At 50.0% G+C, this 15662-nt stretch overlaps 1 protein-coding gene across 1 annotated transcript; it reads left to right on the forward strand.

Moving 5' to 3' along the window:
* Positions 1 to 9096: 9096 nt before the first annotated feature.
* Positions 9097 to 11079, forward strand: LOC120663347 (TPD1 protein homolog 1A-like). Its single transcript, XM_039942150.1, has 3 exons — positions 9097 to 9199; positions 9619 to 9735; positions 10261 to 11079. Exons 1-3 carry the CDS (start codon positions 9097 to 9099, stop codon positions 10695 to 10697), a joined length of 657 nt encoding a protein of 218 aa, XP_039798084.1. The 3' UTR covers positions 10698 to 11079.
* The last annotated feature ends 4583 nt before the right edge of the window (positions 11080 to 15662 follow it).

Genomic DNA, 15662 nt, shown 5'->3' on the forward strand with positions numbered 1-15662 from the left:
TTCCATGATTAAAGAAAACACGTTCAACTAGCCAACGTGAGTGTGAAGATGGTTGGCAGCACAGCAAATATTTTTACACACAAGGTTTTCCTAGTTGTTCCATATACAAAGATGCGCTTATTATTGTACACCCAAGAAAATCCCGCTAATCAATTTATGATGCACAAATTTTTCTAACACTATACTAGAGTTGAAAAAAATGATGGTAAAATCACATCTCTTTTATTATTATGATTGCTCTCGGCTGTTCAACTTTGGGGGTGTTTAGTTGATGAAAAAGTTTGGGTTTGGGTACTATAGCACGTTTCGTTGTTATTCGACAATTAATGTCTAATCATGAATTAATTAACATCATTAGATTCCCCTCGTATGAATCAGTTAGACTGTGTAATTAGTTATTTTTTCCAACTGCATTTAATTATCCATGCATGTGTTTGAAAAACTTGATGTGATGGTTACTGTGAAAAAAATTTGGAAACTAAACGCTGCCTTTGTGACTTTGCCCCTGTATTGAACTGAAGGCAGCTCATCTAGCTTGACCGGAGGATCCCCTTTTCGCTCGCGTTCCCCTTTCTCGTCTACAGTAGAGAGCAGAGGAGAGGGCGACCGCGAGGCGAACGTCGCTTCCGGCGGCGATTCCGCCGCCCTCCTTCTTCTTCGTCGGCCGTTTCGGCGGTGGAGAGGGAGGAGGGGGTAGAATTGACGCGCGGATGTACATAGCTTAGGTAGTAGGCTGCCTAGGGCTAGGGTTTGCTCGCCGTCGGGCTCTGGCGGTGGAGCTAGGGTTCCGGGGATGGCTGTGGCGCCGTTCCGCCGGATAATAAGGTCGCCTGCTGATGGGGCGACGGGTTTGCTCCTCCAGGAGGGCTACGCTGGTCACGTCGTCGGTGTTGATGGCGCCGGATCTGCATCCTGGCCTTCCTGCAGGTTAGCGTTTTGCTGCGGCAGGGGATCGAGCTTTCGTCTCTCCTGCGTCGCCTGTCTTTTCCGGGTTCTCGGCGCCGTCGGGGACCCCGGATTTGCTTTCCGATCGATGGTTTGCCGGCCGTCGGGGCGGATTGTTTTCTTCCTCTTTTCTTCTTCCTGTTTGGTTGCTTGGTGGTCTTCTTTGTGTTGCTTTTTCCGCGGATTGGAGCGCCGAGGCACGAGGAGGCGAGGGCAGAGCCATAACGGGGATGCTGATGGCTGTGTTCACTTCCTGAGGATTTCTTGCAACCTTTCAAAGTTTGGAGTCAGATCTTCGTTATGGGGGGAAGTAGAAGGAGGGTTGGGGCTTCGGTTCGAGTTTCAGCGACCGGATGGTCATCGTCAATTGGTCTAGAGGAGGAAGATGAATAGTATCGTCAGCAGGGGCCTAGTTGTAATTTTCGTTTCTTTTAGGGTCTTTCCTGCAAGAAAGGGTTGTACTGTGCTATCACTTTTCTTAATGTAATCTACTTCCTTTTCTCGCAAAAAAAAAAGAACTGAAGGTAGCATTTGGCCCTATTTTAAATTCTGTTAGTTAGTGTTGGAATAAGGAATTGTTTTTGTAAATATATGTCGGAAAAAATTGGTAAAAGACCATAGGTAACCTTATCCGGCGACCCCAGCCGCCGAAGCAGCAAAGTTGGCGATGCAAGGGTGCTGGGCGGCGGTGGGCCGGCGTGAGGCCCAGCGTCACCAGGACGGCCTTCTTCCAGTTGAAGCGTGCACACGGGCGTGCCGGGCGGCTTTTTTATTTTTATATTTTTTAAAAATATTTTTTTACATAAATATATTTTCGATTTCACATTTTACAGTTTTATACCCCTACCGTCCGGCAGGGGGCGTACCGCTCGGCAGGGGGCGGCAGGGACCTATATGTAAATAAATATAATTTTTTTTACCCGGAGGCCCCTGGCGGGAGCCTGCCGCCCCCTGCCGCCCGGTGGAGGGGCGGCAGGCAGCTCGCCCGCCCGGTAGGGGGCGGCAGGTTCCCCTCAAATATAATAGCTGAGCCCGTTCTCTCGCACCCTCATTTCCTGCCCACGAGATCCAGAGAGGAGAGGGGAGAGAGAGAGGAGGGGTGAGGGAGGTAATTCCACCGGCGAAGCCCTGCCGGATTTTGGATCCGACTGCAGGTAACCAATATTTCTCAACTTTCTCATTAAAATTTTTTTGTATGTTTAATTCTATGATTAGTATTTTTATTATTGCAAGCACTTAGGGTTCGGAGGTGGTGCAGTTTGACTTCACGAACCTCCGGTTCTATGTGATTGCGGAGGCCAAGTACTATCACCTGAATATCTTCCACACCTCATTCGTCTTGTTTGCGGCATGAGTCCACCGAAGATACATACCAATTTACGAAAATTTGGTATTGATTTATCAATCACCTCCGTGTCCTCGGGGTAATCCTTGCATATAATTACACAACAATTTTAAAATTAACGGAATATGAATTATAAATGACTATAGATATTAGATCCGAATGATAGTTATCTTAATGTGCATCTCATACACCTCTGACCGCATCCATATCGTAGAAGTACTTTGTACGAAACCAATAACGTTAGGATGATTAGCTAGTTCACATACCCTCATATACATCTTACGGCGTTCTAGCAGGTATCCCTTTACATCTTATGTTGTAATACTTCGAAACAATGTGAAATCTTTAAACTCTACTAATTTGGACAACAACATCTCTATCATACCATCCGCTAATGGATCCAACTTCTTACTGATTACAAGATGTGTCATGATCTCAAGAATTATACTAGATTTTTCTTCGGTCCATGAAAATCCAACAGAATTGGAGACAACCATTGCCTTATGCTGTAATAGCAATAAGGTACTGTCATTCTAAGTTTACTATTCTATATTTCACTATCCAAAAACTAAATCTATTCTAATTCATAATTATTTTAGAAACAAGTCTATAATAGTTCAGAAATATTGGTTACCTGCGGTTCGGATTCAAAATCCGGCAGGGCTTCACCGGTGGAATTACCTCCCTCCCCCCTCCTCTCTCCCTCTCCCCTCTCTGGATCTCGTGGACAGGAAATGAAGGTGTGAGGGAAGGGGCTCAGTTTTTATATTTGGGGGAGCCTGCCGCCCCCCCTGCCGGGCGGGCGGGCTGCCTGCCGCCCCTCCACCGGGCGGGAGGTGCCTGCTGCCCGGCAGGGGGGCGGCAGGCTCCCGCCAGGGGCCTCCGCGCAAAAAAAAATTATATTTATTTACATGTAGGTTCCTGTCGCCCCTCTGCCTGGCGGTAAGCCCCCTGCCACCCCCCTGCCGGGCGGTAGGGGTATAAAATTGTAAAATATGAAACCGAAAATATATTTCTATAAAAAACATTTTTAAAAAATATAAAAATAAAAAAGCCGCGGCGCGCCGGATACTCCGTCAGGAGGCCCATCGAACCGAATGGCAGAAGAGGAAAGGGCGGACGGGTATCCTATTATCCTGTCGCGGCAAAAAAAATAGCAGCGTTCCAGCGACGCTCACCGTTGCAATCCTAATAATCCAACAGCAGCAGCACGAGTGACGGAAAAGAAACGGAACAAAAACCAGCGTTGGCCTCGTGCCCGTGTGCTCCCGCCTGGGATTTCCCCTTGCCGCCAACCACCCTTCCCTCCCAGGTTCAAATGCCATGCCGCCCGTCCCGGGCCCGCATGCCAGCGGCACACGGCTCACCTGGTGGGGCCCACCCGCGGCCGCGGCCTCAGCGCCTCGCCTCGCTCACGTACGCGCGGGGGGACACCTGGCCGTGGTGGATGCCCCAGCACCACCTCCGGCTCCGATTTGTAAACAAGTAGAGATGAAAACAGTAGGGAACGGTCGGGAAAATCCCTCAACTGTTCCGCAACTGTATTTTTTGGTCGGGAACGGAAACGGGAACGGAAAAATCGGACGGTAAAACGAAATCGGTATTACGGGATATCGGGAACAGAATCAATCGGTCGGGAGCATGCCGATTACGATCGGGAATCGATAACTCAAAACGAGAAAATACATACAACCACTTCAAACATTTATTTCGATAAAATAATTACAACAATGCATAAATAACATAGAAACAAGACTCGTATAACTAAGAAACACAGGTAAAGTGAATCACGAATTCACAATTCACGTTGGAACACATGCAAACAACAATTCACGTTTCCAACACAGGTAACACAGCCGACTGCGACAAATACGGGAATTCCCGCGGGAATTTTCCCGGCTGAAAACGGGAACCGTGAAAACGGTCGGGAAAACACCCCAACCGTTCCCGTCCCCGCCCATTTTCCCGTTTTGTTTTCCCATTTTCCCATTTTTTTCACGGAAACGGTTTACGGTCGGTTTAAACTGTAAACGGAGCCGGTCGGGACGAGATTTTCCCATCCCATTTTCAACCCTATAATAAACAAGTGCCAGGCGGGGCACCTCCTCCCTCTCCATGCAGCACACACCACCGTCAGAGACTAGAGGGTGTGTTTAGATCCCATAAAAACCCCCCAACATCCAAATTTTCCATCATATTAAAATCACATCAAAACATTAAATATAACAAATAATCTATGCATGGAGTATTAAATGTAGGTAAATAAAAAAACTAATTTCATAGTTTTGATGTACGTTGCGAGACGAATCTTTTAAGCCTAGTTAGGTCATGGTAGGACAATATTTACCACAAACAAATGAAAAGTGCTACAGTGTGCTACAGTGTCCGATGTGACTTTTACATCCCTTTCCCTCCATCTAAACACAGCCAGAGTCGCACGTGCCGTGTCTTCTTCCTCCGCGGCGCCAATTACCCGGCAGAGACCAAGGGAGAGAGCGTCGCAGAGGCCACGCACCGATCAGTTCCCCCACCCACGCCCGCCGCGCGTGCGCCATGAGTACCTCATGATGCCAAGCAGGAGCAGCTAGGCCGTGTCTGGTTTACTTTTGATAAATTTTTTTTGAAAGAATCTGGTATGCATGGTGTATTAAATAAAATTTATTTGTAAAAAAATTTCATGAATGTAAATTTGCGAGCCGAATCTAATTAGCCCATGATTAAATACAATAATGCTACAGTAATCGTGCTCTAATCATGCTCTAATCGTACGATCAAAGACCTCATTAGCAACAATACTACTACAGTGCCATGATTGTGAAGATAGTTTTGTAATTTAATTTTATTTAATATCTGTAATTAGTGATCCAAACTACAAAAAAAATTTGTTCAATTTTTTTCAGGCCAAAGCAAACACGGCCTAGCTAGTCGGGTTCGGTTCAGCACCGGCGAACCGGGCCACACCTCTCAGCCACCGTCCCAGCTATAATTGGCTGCGTGCCCGCGGAATCCTTTTCTCGCCGACGTGTTCACCTTTCGGATCGTCGCCGACTACTACATCGGCTTTCTTTTCCTTCCTTGTAAACACCGGAATTCTTTTTTCTTTTACTTCTGCGTAGATGCGTATGCGTACACGGACTCGAGAAGCTTGGTTTTGATTTTTCAAACAACCTTCGAACCGGGGCGGGTCTTTTGAAACTCCAGTTCATCGCAGAATAGAAAAGCAATTTTAGCATACTATGAATAGTGATATTTTGACCGCTAATTATGGTGTCAAATAAAGACAGTTTATAAATCAACTCCAGAACTCCCACACTAGTGACCTTGAAGAATCTAATAAGTCCTTTAACCGCGCGATTAGAGGAGAATTACTGTAGCATTACTGTAGACAATCGTCGATTAATTACCATCATTAGATTCGTCGCAAAAAGTTACACCCATTCCTAAAAAGGTTTTACAAATAGATTTCATTTAGTACTTCGTGCATGCGAGATTCTTTTTTAGGGAAACGTGCGTGCTATTTTTGTAGAATGCCAAACAAAGCAAAAGGCATCGTTTGGTTCACGCTAAGATATTAGCATGCTAATAAATAGTGATATTTTGACTGCTAATTACGGTGTCAAACAAAACCAGTTACAAAACCAACTCCAGAACCCTCGCGCTAGTGACGCTGAAGAATCTAATAAGGCCTTTGACCGTGAGATTAAAGAATGATTACTGTAGCATCATTGTAACCAATTATCGATTAATTACCGTCATTAGATTCGTCGCGAAAAGTTACACCGTACCTAAAAAAATTTTATAAATAGATTTTGTTTAGTACTTTATACACATGAGATTTTTTTTTGAAAAACATGTGCGCTAGTTTTGTAGAATGGGGAAAGAAGGCCAAAGGAGGCCAAAAGGGAGCTCGGGCCTGCCTGTCCAGCCTTCCCCGTACTTGGTTTCGTGCCACCGCAGCAGCAGCCTTCTTGGGGGCAGCCTTGACCAGAACCGGAACAGACCGGATCGCTTCTGCCTCGCACCAGCACAACCTCGCCTGTCGGGCACACTCACTCGCCCCCTCCCGGACCCACCAGCCCGGCCTCCCAGAACCCCACCTCGGTTCACGGCCGTCGTGGCAAGGTCTTTGATGAAAAGCAATTTTTTTAATGAAATCTTGCTAATTTGAAGTACTAAATAAAGTCTATTTACAAAATTTTTGCACAAATGAGTTGTAAATCGCGAGATGAATCTAATGATGCTAATTTATTCATGGTTAATTAATAATTAGCTGATGGTTACTGTAGCATCACTGTTGCAAATTATGGATTAAATAGGCTCATTAGATTCGTCTCGCAATTTACAGCACATTCATGCAAAAAGTTTTATAAATAGACTTCATTTAGTACTTCATGCATGTATCCAAATATTTGATGTGACGTTTTTTTGTGTTTATGGGGTTTACAGGGTCTGATCTAAACAGGGCAATGCATTGACCTGGAGTCTGGAGACCAATATTGAATGCTGCACCTGTAATAAACGCTATGCTAATTCAAAGAGGATTAATAGGATTCCATTCTCATTAATATGGCACGTACAAGTTCTTCTGATGATATGACATGCATCAAATTTAACATGCGCCCCTAATGACTGGTGGTGATCGCCTGATTAGTAGCCTTAAGCCAAGACTTTGTCACGCAAGCAGCGACCTAATGGTGGGGCAACTCCGTGAGAGGCCGAGATGGACGAACACGATTGGATCATTGATCTGGAAACTGGAGCGAGGGCTAGTCCGAGGTGTTCGGCTAATTCGCGCAAAGCAAAATCCAAAATAGATCCGAAAAAAATACCCAAAATTTCGAATTCAGGTTTAAGTTTTCTCGAAATACCCGATCAGTTGTCAAATCTTTGTCTGTCCATTAAGAAAACAAGTAAAAAAAGAATCAAATACAAAAATAAGGTCAATATATCACTATTATTGCACAAATCAAACAAAAAATTTTCTTATTTGGTTGTCATGGTCAAGTGAGTGGATTAGGCCATGACCTATTGGGTTTTTAAAAAGTTCGAGTAATTCGGATACCGAGAGTTAAAACCCGAATTACCCGAACTAAATTCAGATTTCTTAACTTCCTACACGAGATAGAGGTAGGGTAATATCGGATTTGGGTAATTCGGATTTAGGATTTGGGTTCGAAAAATTGTGCTCACCCGTAGCGAGGGCGATACGGAAAATAAGCGACACCTACCGAAACGAAACTAAATTCGGAGTCGGAGGCACTGCTCGGCAACCCGTGCTATTCTTTCTTAAACATATATAACAACATCGATTTTTCTTTTTCCAAAACCTTGATCAACAATAGTTAGCTACTCAATCATTTAAGTAAAGTAAAATAAGTATCATTGTACATCTGTACCTATCATATCAAATGTTCTTTAGATTTAACTAGTGGATGTGAATATTTATTGAAATGACAAAAAGTCAAATGGAAAAAGAATCAACAGTGTCATATAATTTAAAAAACGGAATTAATATACATTTAAATCGATGGCTCAATTCTCCAATTCCCACCGTACCGAACATAACTGTTCATTTTTCGGATAATGAAGATAATTACACATTGCAAACATTTTTTTTTGCGAGGAATTATAAATTGCAATTTTTACCCATGTAGCTCTCGGGAACTTTTTATACGTGAGGCTACGCCAGAATTTCCGGTTTAACCTGAGCGATGCGCTTTGTGTTCTTCTCATGGCAAAGAAATCCGACCGTATCTTTTTTTTGTTACGTATAAATACAACGTTTTTTTCTTCAACAAGAAAGAGCACTTGTCATGCTAAACCACAGTAGAACTGCCAAGTTTACCTTAAGAGGGGCCGTGAGAGATTTGGGGCCCTCTCCTCGTGCAGGCCCAGCCCAGGAGCGCCGAGCGCGGCCCTGATCTCAGCGGCAGCGAGAGCCGGTCTCCCCCTCCCCTCCCTCCCTCCGTGTCCCTTGCTATATAAGCCAGCGTCACGTACGGGCGTCCGCTCGCAGCAGCGCCACCTCCCTCGCCGCACGCCTCCCAAACATTCCTCGCCGCGCCTCTCGCCCGTCCCGTCCCCGTCCGCGCCCGCGACAGCCGCACGTGCGACAGCGAGAGGGGGCTCGGCTTGGCCGGCCGGGAGGGAAACCCTACTACTGCTCCGACCGGCGTGCCGGCCACGCCACTGCGAGGTCGTCGTCGCCGCCGGCCGCCTCCGACGGCTCCAGCTCCTCCAGGTAGGCGCCGCCGCCCCGCCCTCCGTCCGCCACCTCGTGCTCCTCTCGCTCCCCGCCCCTGCTCCCGCCGGGACCGCGCGTGCCTGGCCTGCGCCCCGAACCCCAACGTGCCAGCGTGGGCGCCGTGGCCGCTCGACCGTGGAGGCCCGGGTCGCCCCGCCGCGGCCGACGGCGGCGCGGTGGTCCACGCCTGCTTGCGCGCGCGGCCGCTCGCCGGGGACGCGCGTCGCGGTGACCTCCCTGGGTCCGCTCGCCGGTGAGGCTCCTGCCAAGCGCGTCGGCGCCCGGGACGCGGAGGCGAACCAAGCAAGCGCGCGTCCGCGCCAGGAGGCGCGCCGGCGGGGTCAGGGCGAGGCCCCCATTAGCGGAAGCGATTGCTAGTTGTCCTCTCGCAGGCAGCACGCGCTCCCTCGCTTGCTTTACGCAGCTTTCGTTGCCTTCCAGTAGTACCTCCTCGTCGTCGTTGTGGGTTTCTCCTCTGGTCGGAGACCCCGAGGTGCCTCCTAATTGATCTGACGACCAACTCGGCTCCTTGCGTTCGTGTTCTCTGCAGGGACCCGGCGCGATGAGGGCATCTCCGCCGTCGTCGACGAGTGCGCTCGCCGCCTCGGCGTGGCTGATCGTGCTGCTCGGCTCCGCCGCCCTCGTCACCGCCTCCCACGACGCAGGTGCCGTGCCGGTTCCGTCCTGTGTGCTACTTTTCCGCCGCGCCAATGTGGCCTTGGTTCTCTCCGATTCCGTTGATTCGAATCTACTACTCGCTCGCGGTCAGGAATTTTTGATCAATTTATCCGCTCCACGGAACCATTTTTTTAATTAATTCCAGCGTTAACCACCACCATGAACTCTGCTGATGAAATCTACGAAGAATCTTTCCTTCCATGGAACTGTGCTATTTCGGAAACTTGTAATCCCCAACTTACATGATCCCGTGCTCTCGACGAATGCATGGTCTGATTGCTTTATCCCAAATGTGCTTGTCACTGTTCGTTGGAATTTCGAAACCGCGAGATATTTTTCGTTGGAATTGTTCCGCCCTGCACTGTACTAATGCTTCCGTCCAACCACCTCCCGTGTGTCACTGCAGGATTCTCGCCGCCGCCGACCGCCGTACCCGCGGTTCCGCCGCGCCCGGCACCCCGCGCCGTCGCCACCGCCGCGCCCCGGCCCCTGCCCCTGCCCCGGAAGATCCTCCGCCCGCCAGGTAAACCGCAAGCCCCGTCCCGTCCTCCGCGGCCCATTCCCAAATCCCAATCCCCCCCCACCCATCCCCCCGGCCGTCCGATCCGGTGGTCCGACGGCCAGGGCCGTGCGCGGCGCCTCCTGGGGCCCCACCGCCCCGCGCTTTCTCCGACAGGCCCCTGCCCCCGCGGGCCCCGCCGCCGTGGCGGTCGTGCGGCCCCATGCCTGGCACTGTTTTGTCGTGGGGTTCGTTCGAACCGATCTCTGATTCTCGTCGAGGAACGAAGGGAGGGGAGGACTTGAGGAAAAAGTACACCCTTGTACTCCTTCCGAACCCACATCCACATCCCATGCCGGTGGCCAACTGCTCGGACCCTCCAAGGCTCCAAGCGTCCATTCTTGATTCATTCTGTCGCGAGCCTGGACAGTGACACGCGGGCCCAATGCAAGCCTCTCTTTTGTTTGCTGCGTCCTGCACGACTGGCACACTCTGCCGCGTCTCACCACAGTTTTGTTGGCTTGTTGCGCTCCGGCAATAATGATGCAGGCGTGGACGGCGGCGCGGCGGGCAACGTCACCGGCGGCGGCGGGGGAGCAGGAGCGGGCGGGCCGGTGCGCCCGAGCCGGATGGACGAGGGGTGCGCGGGCGCGGAGGACATCGAGATCTACCAGGGCCAGGCGTCGCCGCTGCCGAGCGGGGTGCCGGCGTACAGGGTGGACGTGGTGAACCGGTGCCTGGGCGGCGACCTGGACGGCGGCGGCGAGTGCGCGATCGCGGGCATCCACGTGCGGTGCGGGTGGTTCAGCTCGGTGAGCCTGGTGGACCCGCGCAAGTTCCGCCGCCTGGGGCACGACGACTGCCTCCTCAACGACGGCCGGCCGCTGCTCGGCGGCGACACCATCTCCTTCGAGTACGCCAACTCGTTCAAGTACGACCTGTCCGTCCGCGTCGCCACCTGCGTCGACCCCACCGCCTCGCCGTAGCCACCGCAACCTCGGATCCACCCCGTCCCACGATACGAGTATAAACTCAATACCACCACACTACAGTTAGGAGCATCTATCAGTTGGTCAGTCAGTTGCCAGTAGCAGCACAGCACACTGCAGGGAATTCTTGGTTCTCGCTTCGCATGGGTAGGCAGTCAGTCAAGAAGTGTAAGTAGCTGGTAGGTGAGGGTGATTTTGTTAGCTTGTTGGATCGTGCCTGCGAGCGAGCTGTGAGGGAAGCTGCGTTTTATGTTTTTGTTTTGTTTTTGCCAGAGATCCAGGATCACGTGTACTGTACATGACACGCTCGCATGGAGCGGTGCAAACTGCAAAGGACCCCCCGGGAGGAAATGCGAGCACTTGTTTGGAATGTGACTTTTGTTTTTTTGGGTTCAAGTGAGCAGACAGACCTCTGGTAGCTGTAATGGCAAGGCTTCTTTCAGCTGGAGGAGCAGAAGCGGTTGCGAATTTGCGATAAAGAAGGCGGGTGCTTTCCGTGCTTGTTGGCAGCTTGGCAATGCAAGCTTTCTCCTTTTGGCTGGGCTCTGTGCGTGAGCCCCTGCTGGTTGTTGCCGTGCCGTCTCGCCTAGGGAGGGAGGGGACGGTGGGTGCTCCAGCGTTGATGTGTTTGTGTTTCACCTTCACCGTCTGTCCGTGCGGTCGTGCAGCTGTGTGCGTGTGTCCTGACCTTTTTTTTTTTGAGACGAAAGAAGAAATATATTAGACCATAGCCGAGTATATCATCAGATTACAAGCACGCTGGAATACAATCTGATCATCTAAAAGTCTTGTATAGTCTAAAAACTCAACTCCAGATTTATATGACGCTTCGTATAGAAGACTGCACAGGCAAATACTCGGCGTGCACAGGTAAACACCTGGCAACAGACTCGAGAACAGAAGCCCAACGAATGGCGGCCAACACTCCTGCAGGCGAAGTGGAGAAACTTCTTTTTTATTGTATCTTCTGTCTTCTTCTTTCTGTCACCGAAGAAAAAGAAAAACTGATCTGCATATTCTCCCTAGTCCTTCATTGTGGTCAGATCTAACCACAACAAAACGGAGAAGAGACTGGAGAAAATTATTCCATGACGGCGGCATCATCTCCACCTTGATGTCACCACCCGGAAAACCAAATCTCCATGTCGTTAAATTGATGAAGTTACTGACGTCGGTGTCGCCCTCATCTTCAACAGATTCGCCATGGAGAAGACGAATCCACCCTGCCCCCTTGCCGTCACCGGAGAGGAGGAGGAAGAAATAAATCTCCAATACCAAGAGATTTGGCATGTAGAGATTCTAAACCAAGAAGACTTTAACTCTAGATGACTCGATCTACTGGAGAAACTAGGAAAAAACGATGGATCACCACTCCCTTCGGCCTCTGGCGAGACGCCAAAGGGGAAGGGAGGGGGACCAAGCGGTGTTGGAGGCGGGAGACGCCGGCGGCGGTGCTAGGGCTACGAGCGTGGGGAGAGGCGGGGGCTATCTACAGTGTCATGGCCTGTGCTCCTCTGTGTGACTTGCTTTTTCTGGGCAAGGCTGTGCCCCTCTACTTGCGCCTGTGACTGGTGGCCCGGTTGGAGAGGGATGGCGGTGAGTGACCGTGCAAGTGCGGCATTAAGGGCACCCGCAATAATGCGGCATTAAGGGCACCCGCAATGGTTGTAGAGAGCAAACTCTCTATAACTCATCCAACTTAACTATAGAGAGTGTCTATAGATTACCCACCTAACAGGTTGACTATATTCCATCTCAGTAGGTCCCACGAGTTACAATTTTTTAATCTTCATCCTACTCCTCTATTCTCTCCCTCATCTCCCTCATGCCGGCAGCCACAAGCTTCGGCGCCGCCGGCTTGTCCACGCTCCGGCGGTGGCACGCGAGCTTCGGCAACCCGCTCCTCCTTCGCGCTCCCAGGCAGGAGCTCCGGCCGTGCGCTGACAACGCCACGCCCCGCCAGTAGCTCTGAGCCCGCACTGCCGATGCCGCGCCCGCCGGCCGCTCCTACCCACGCCCGGGCTGTCTTTCGCCTGCGACCGTGGCCGCGCGCTACCCCTGATGCCTAGTCCCGCCCTGCCTCTTGCCGCTAAGCTCTGGTTTGCGCTCGCCTCGCTGACCGCGACGAGCACCTCGAGCTCGGCTGTAGTGGAGGCCGCCGGCGATGCTCGCCCGCATCCTCCTGGAGTCCTGGTCCCACCTCCCCGCCAACGTCCTCAAGCCCGGCGAGCTCGCGACGAGGCACTGGCAACGTCAAGCTTCTCCATGGCGGAGCCAGGGTTAACCAAACCGGTCCGGCCCGGTTTCGGTTTGGGCCGGTACCAAACCGGCCCAAATTCAAAATTCAAATTTGAATTCAAAAAAATGAAAAATTATCAAAAAATTCCTAAAAATACTTTAAGGTGCGATGAATCTAATGGTGTCAAATTTTCTCAAAAATTCGTCCATTTAGTATAGTTTGCGGGCATATGAAGTTAAATCAAAAAAGAAAAAGAAAAAATGGGCCGGCCCATTAAGGCCCACCGCATATGGCGACCGGTAAACTGGTCAAACCGGAAAACCACTTTTAAACCGTCGGATTTTTTGGTTAAAACACCGGTAACCGGTCAGACCAGACCGGTAAACCGGTCAAACTGGTCGGTATACCGGTCGGAACCGGTTACACATGTGCTTTTGAATTTGGATTTGAATTTAACCGGTTTTCGGTCCAACCGGTCCGATAAACTGCTACCGGAGGGCGGCGGTTTGACCGGATCGGTCGGTTTTGTAAACCCTGGGCGGCGCAGATAGGTAGGCAGTGGAAGGATGCAAAAGGAGTGTCGGTGTTTGGTTTATGCAGTGAATTTTTCGCGCACGTTTTCCGAGAAGAGAATCTCGTAAATGAAGTCTATTTGCAAAATCTTTTCAGAGATGAATCTAATGACGGTAAGTAATTGATTATTTGCTACAGTGATGCTACAGTACCATACTCTAATCACGCGGTTCAACGCCTCATTAAATTCGTCACGAGATTTGCGCAGGGGTTGTGGAGGTGGTTTTGTAATTAGACTTTATTTAATACTCTAAATTTGGGGTCAAATAGCAAACAAAACACGGCAGACGTGGAGAATTGCTCATGGTGGGCCCGCTGTGTTTGGGAAATGTGCTATGTAGCGCCATGGTCTTCTCTCTCTTTGTTTTTTTACGTGGAAAAGGTGACATGGACTCGCTATATAGAGAGGCCTTAACGGCCTGTTGCGGCTGCCCTAATTGGAGCGTGATGGCTGTGCAGGCAGGGGTGTGTAGGGGAGTAGGGGACTGCGGCGGGACGTAGGACTAGGCTTTGTGTAGGGGCCTGCTGCCGGGGTCACACTCACACGTGTTGTTGCATGCACTGTCGCCGTGGGAGCTGCCACTTGTGCTGCAACGGCAAGGTTGCACTTGAAGGGAAGGAATTCTGTATTTTCCGTATTCGTACTCGTATTGTATGAGAAGAGGGAACGAAATCCGGAATTGAATGTTTGAACAAAGGCCGCGTTTAGTTCCCCATCCAAAAATTTTTGGATGTCAAATCAGCACTTTGACCGGATGTCGGGAGGACTTTTCGGACACTAATTAAAAAACTAATTTCAGAACTCACTTGAAAACCACGAGACGAATCTTTTGAGGCCTTCGACCGCGTCATTAGCACAGGTGGGTTACTGTAGCACTTATGGCTAATCATGCACTAATTAGGCTTAAAAGATTCGTCTCGTCATGTACATCCAAACTGTGTAATTAGTTTTGTTATTTAATTACATTTAGTGCTTCATACATGTATTTAAAGGGGAGGTGAAAATTTTTGTGTGAAAATTTTTGGGAACTAAACGCGCCCAAAATGAATGAATAATAACGTGATGGTGCTGTAGAATCTGGCGCACCAGTTGTAGGTGTGAGTGAACAGATACATGACGTGTACACGCCGTGGAATCCGCCGAAGGGTACGCCCTTCAACGAGCAACCAACGGACGCTCAGATTCAACGAGCAGAATGTGCTGCCAGTCGCATCTGGCCCATCGGCAATGAGTAGTGAACAGTACCTCACCGGTCACGTCGGCAGTGCGCGGGTCGTCGCGCGGCCCGGCGCGGGCGACCACCATGCACGAACCCACCAACCGATGCGCCCGGGCGCGGAGGACGGCGCGCGCCACCACCAGCCGTACCCTTGCACAGCGTTGGCACAGTGCTCACAGGTCTGGACTCTGGAGATCCGATCGACTGGCCTGCCCGCCGGTGCGTGCTCTCTGTGCGGGCTAGTGCCGTGGGCCGCGCAGTGCCCAGGCCGGCAGGCAGCAACACAAGCCCGGCGCCCCGGCCACAGTACACAAGCCGCGGCAGCGCGCATGGATCGTCCGCGCTGGCTCTACTACTCCAGGGAGCTGACCTCTCCCTCTCTCGCTCTCGCTCTCGCTCTCGCTCTGCGCGTGCACGCTTGCCGATCGACGGGGACGGGCGGGCAGTAGCATAGCAGCGGCGACCAGAGAGAGGGGACAGACAGCCAGGGGTTGACGGGTGCCGATCCATCAATCAATCCACCAGCCCAGCCCAGAACAGCTTCGGCAGCAGCACCTAAGGATGGATTCGGATGTCCATTCAAATGTCAGATTTTTAGTCATTTTTCTTCGATTATGAACAAATAAGATGTAGAATTTACTATGTAAATTCATAGTCTTGTACTTAACATTGATCTTGTAAAGATTCAAAAAAACTAAACCTCAAATTTATCATATATATTCTCAAATAATAGATATAAAAATTCGAATACGGATCGGATACGGATACGAATCTTTTTTCACTTTTTTAATTGTAGGGAGCAAATAATACATAAAAAAATTATACAAAATTTTATTCTTATGTGTAATAATATGCTTGATATTATAAAAAAAATTAGCATAAAATTTTAAGCATATCTATTTTAAAATATCAAATTTGTTCTAAGAATTC

This window comes from Panicum virgatum, chromosome 3N (assembly GCF_016808335.1).
Source record: "Panicum virgatum strain AP13 chromosome 3N, P.virgatum_v5, whole genome shotgun sequence".
NCBI lineage: Eukaryota > Viridiplantae > Streptophyta > Magnoliopsida > Poales > Poaceae > Panicum > Panicum virgatum.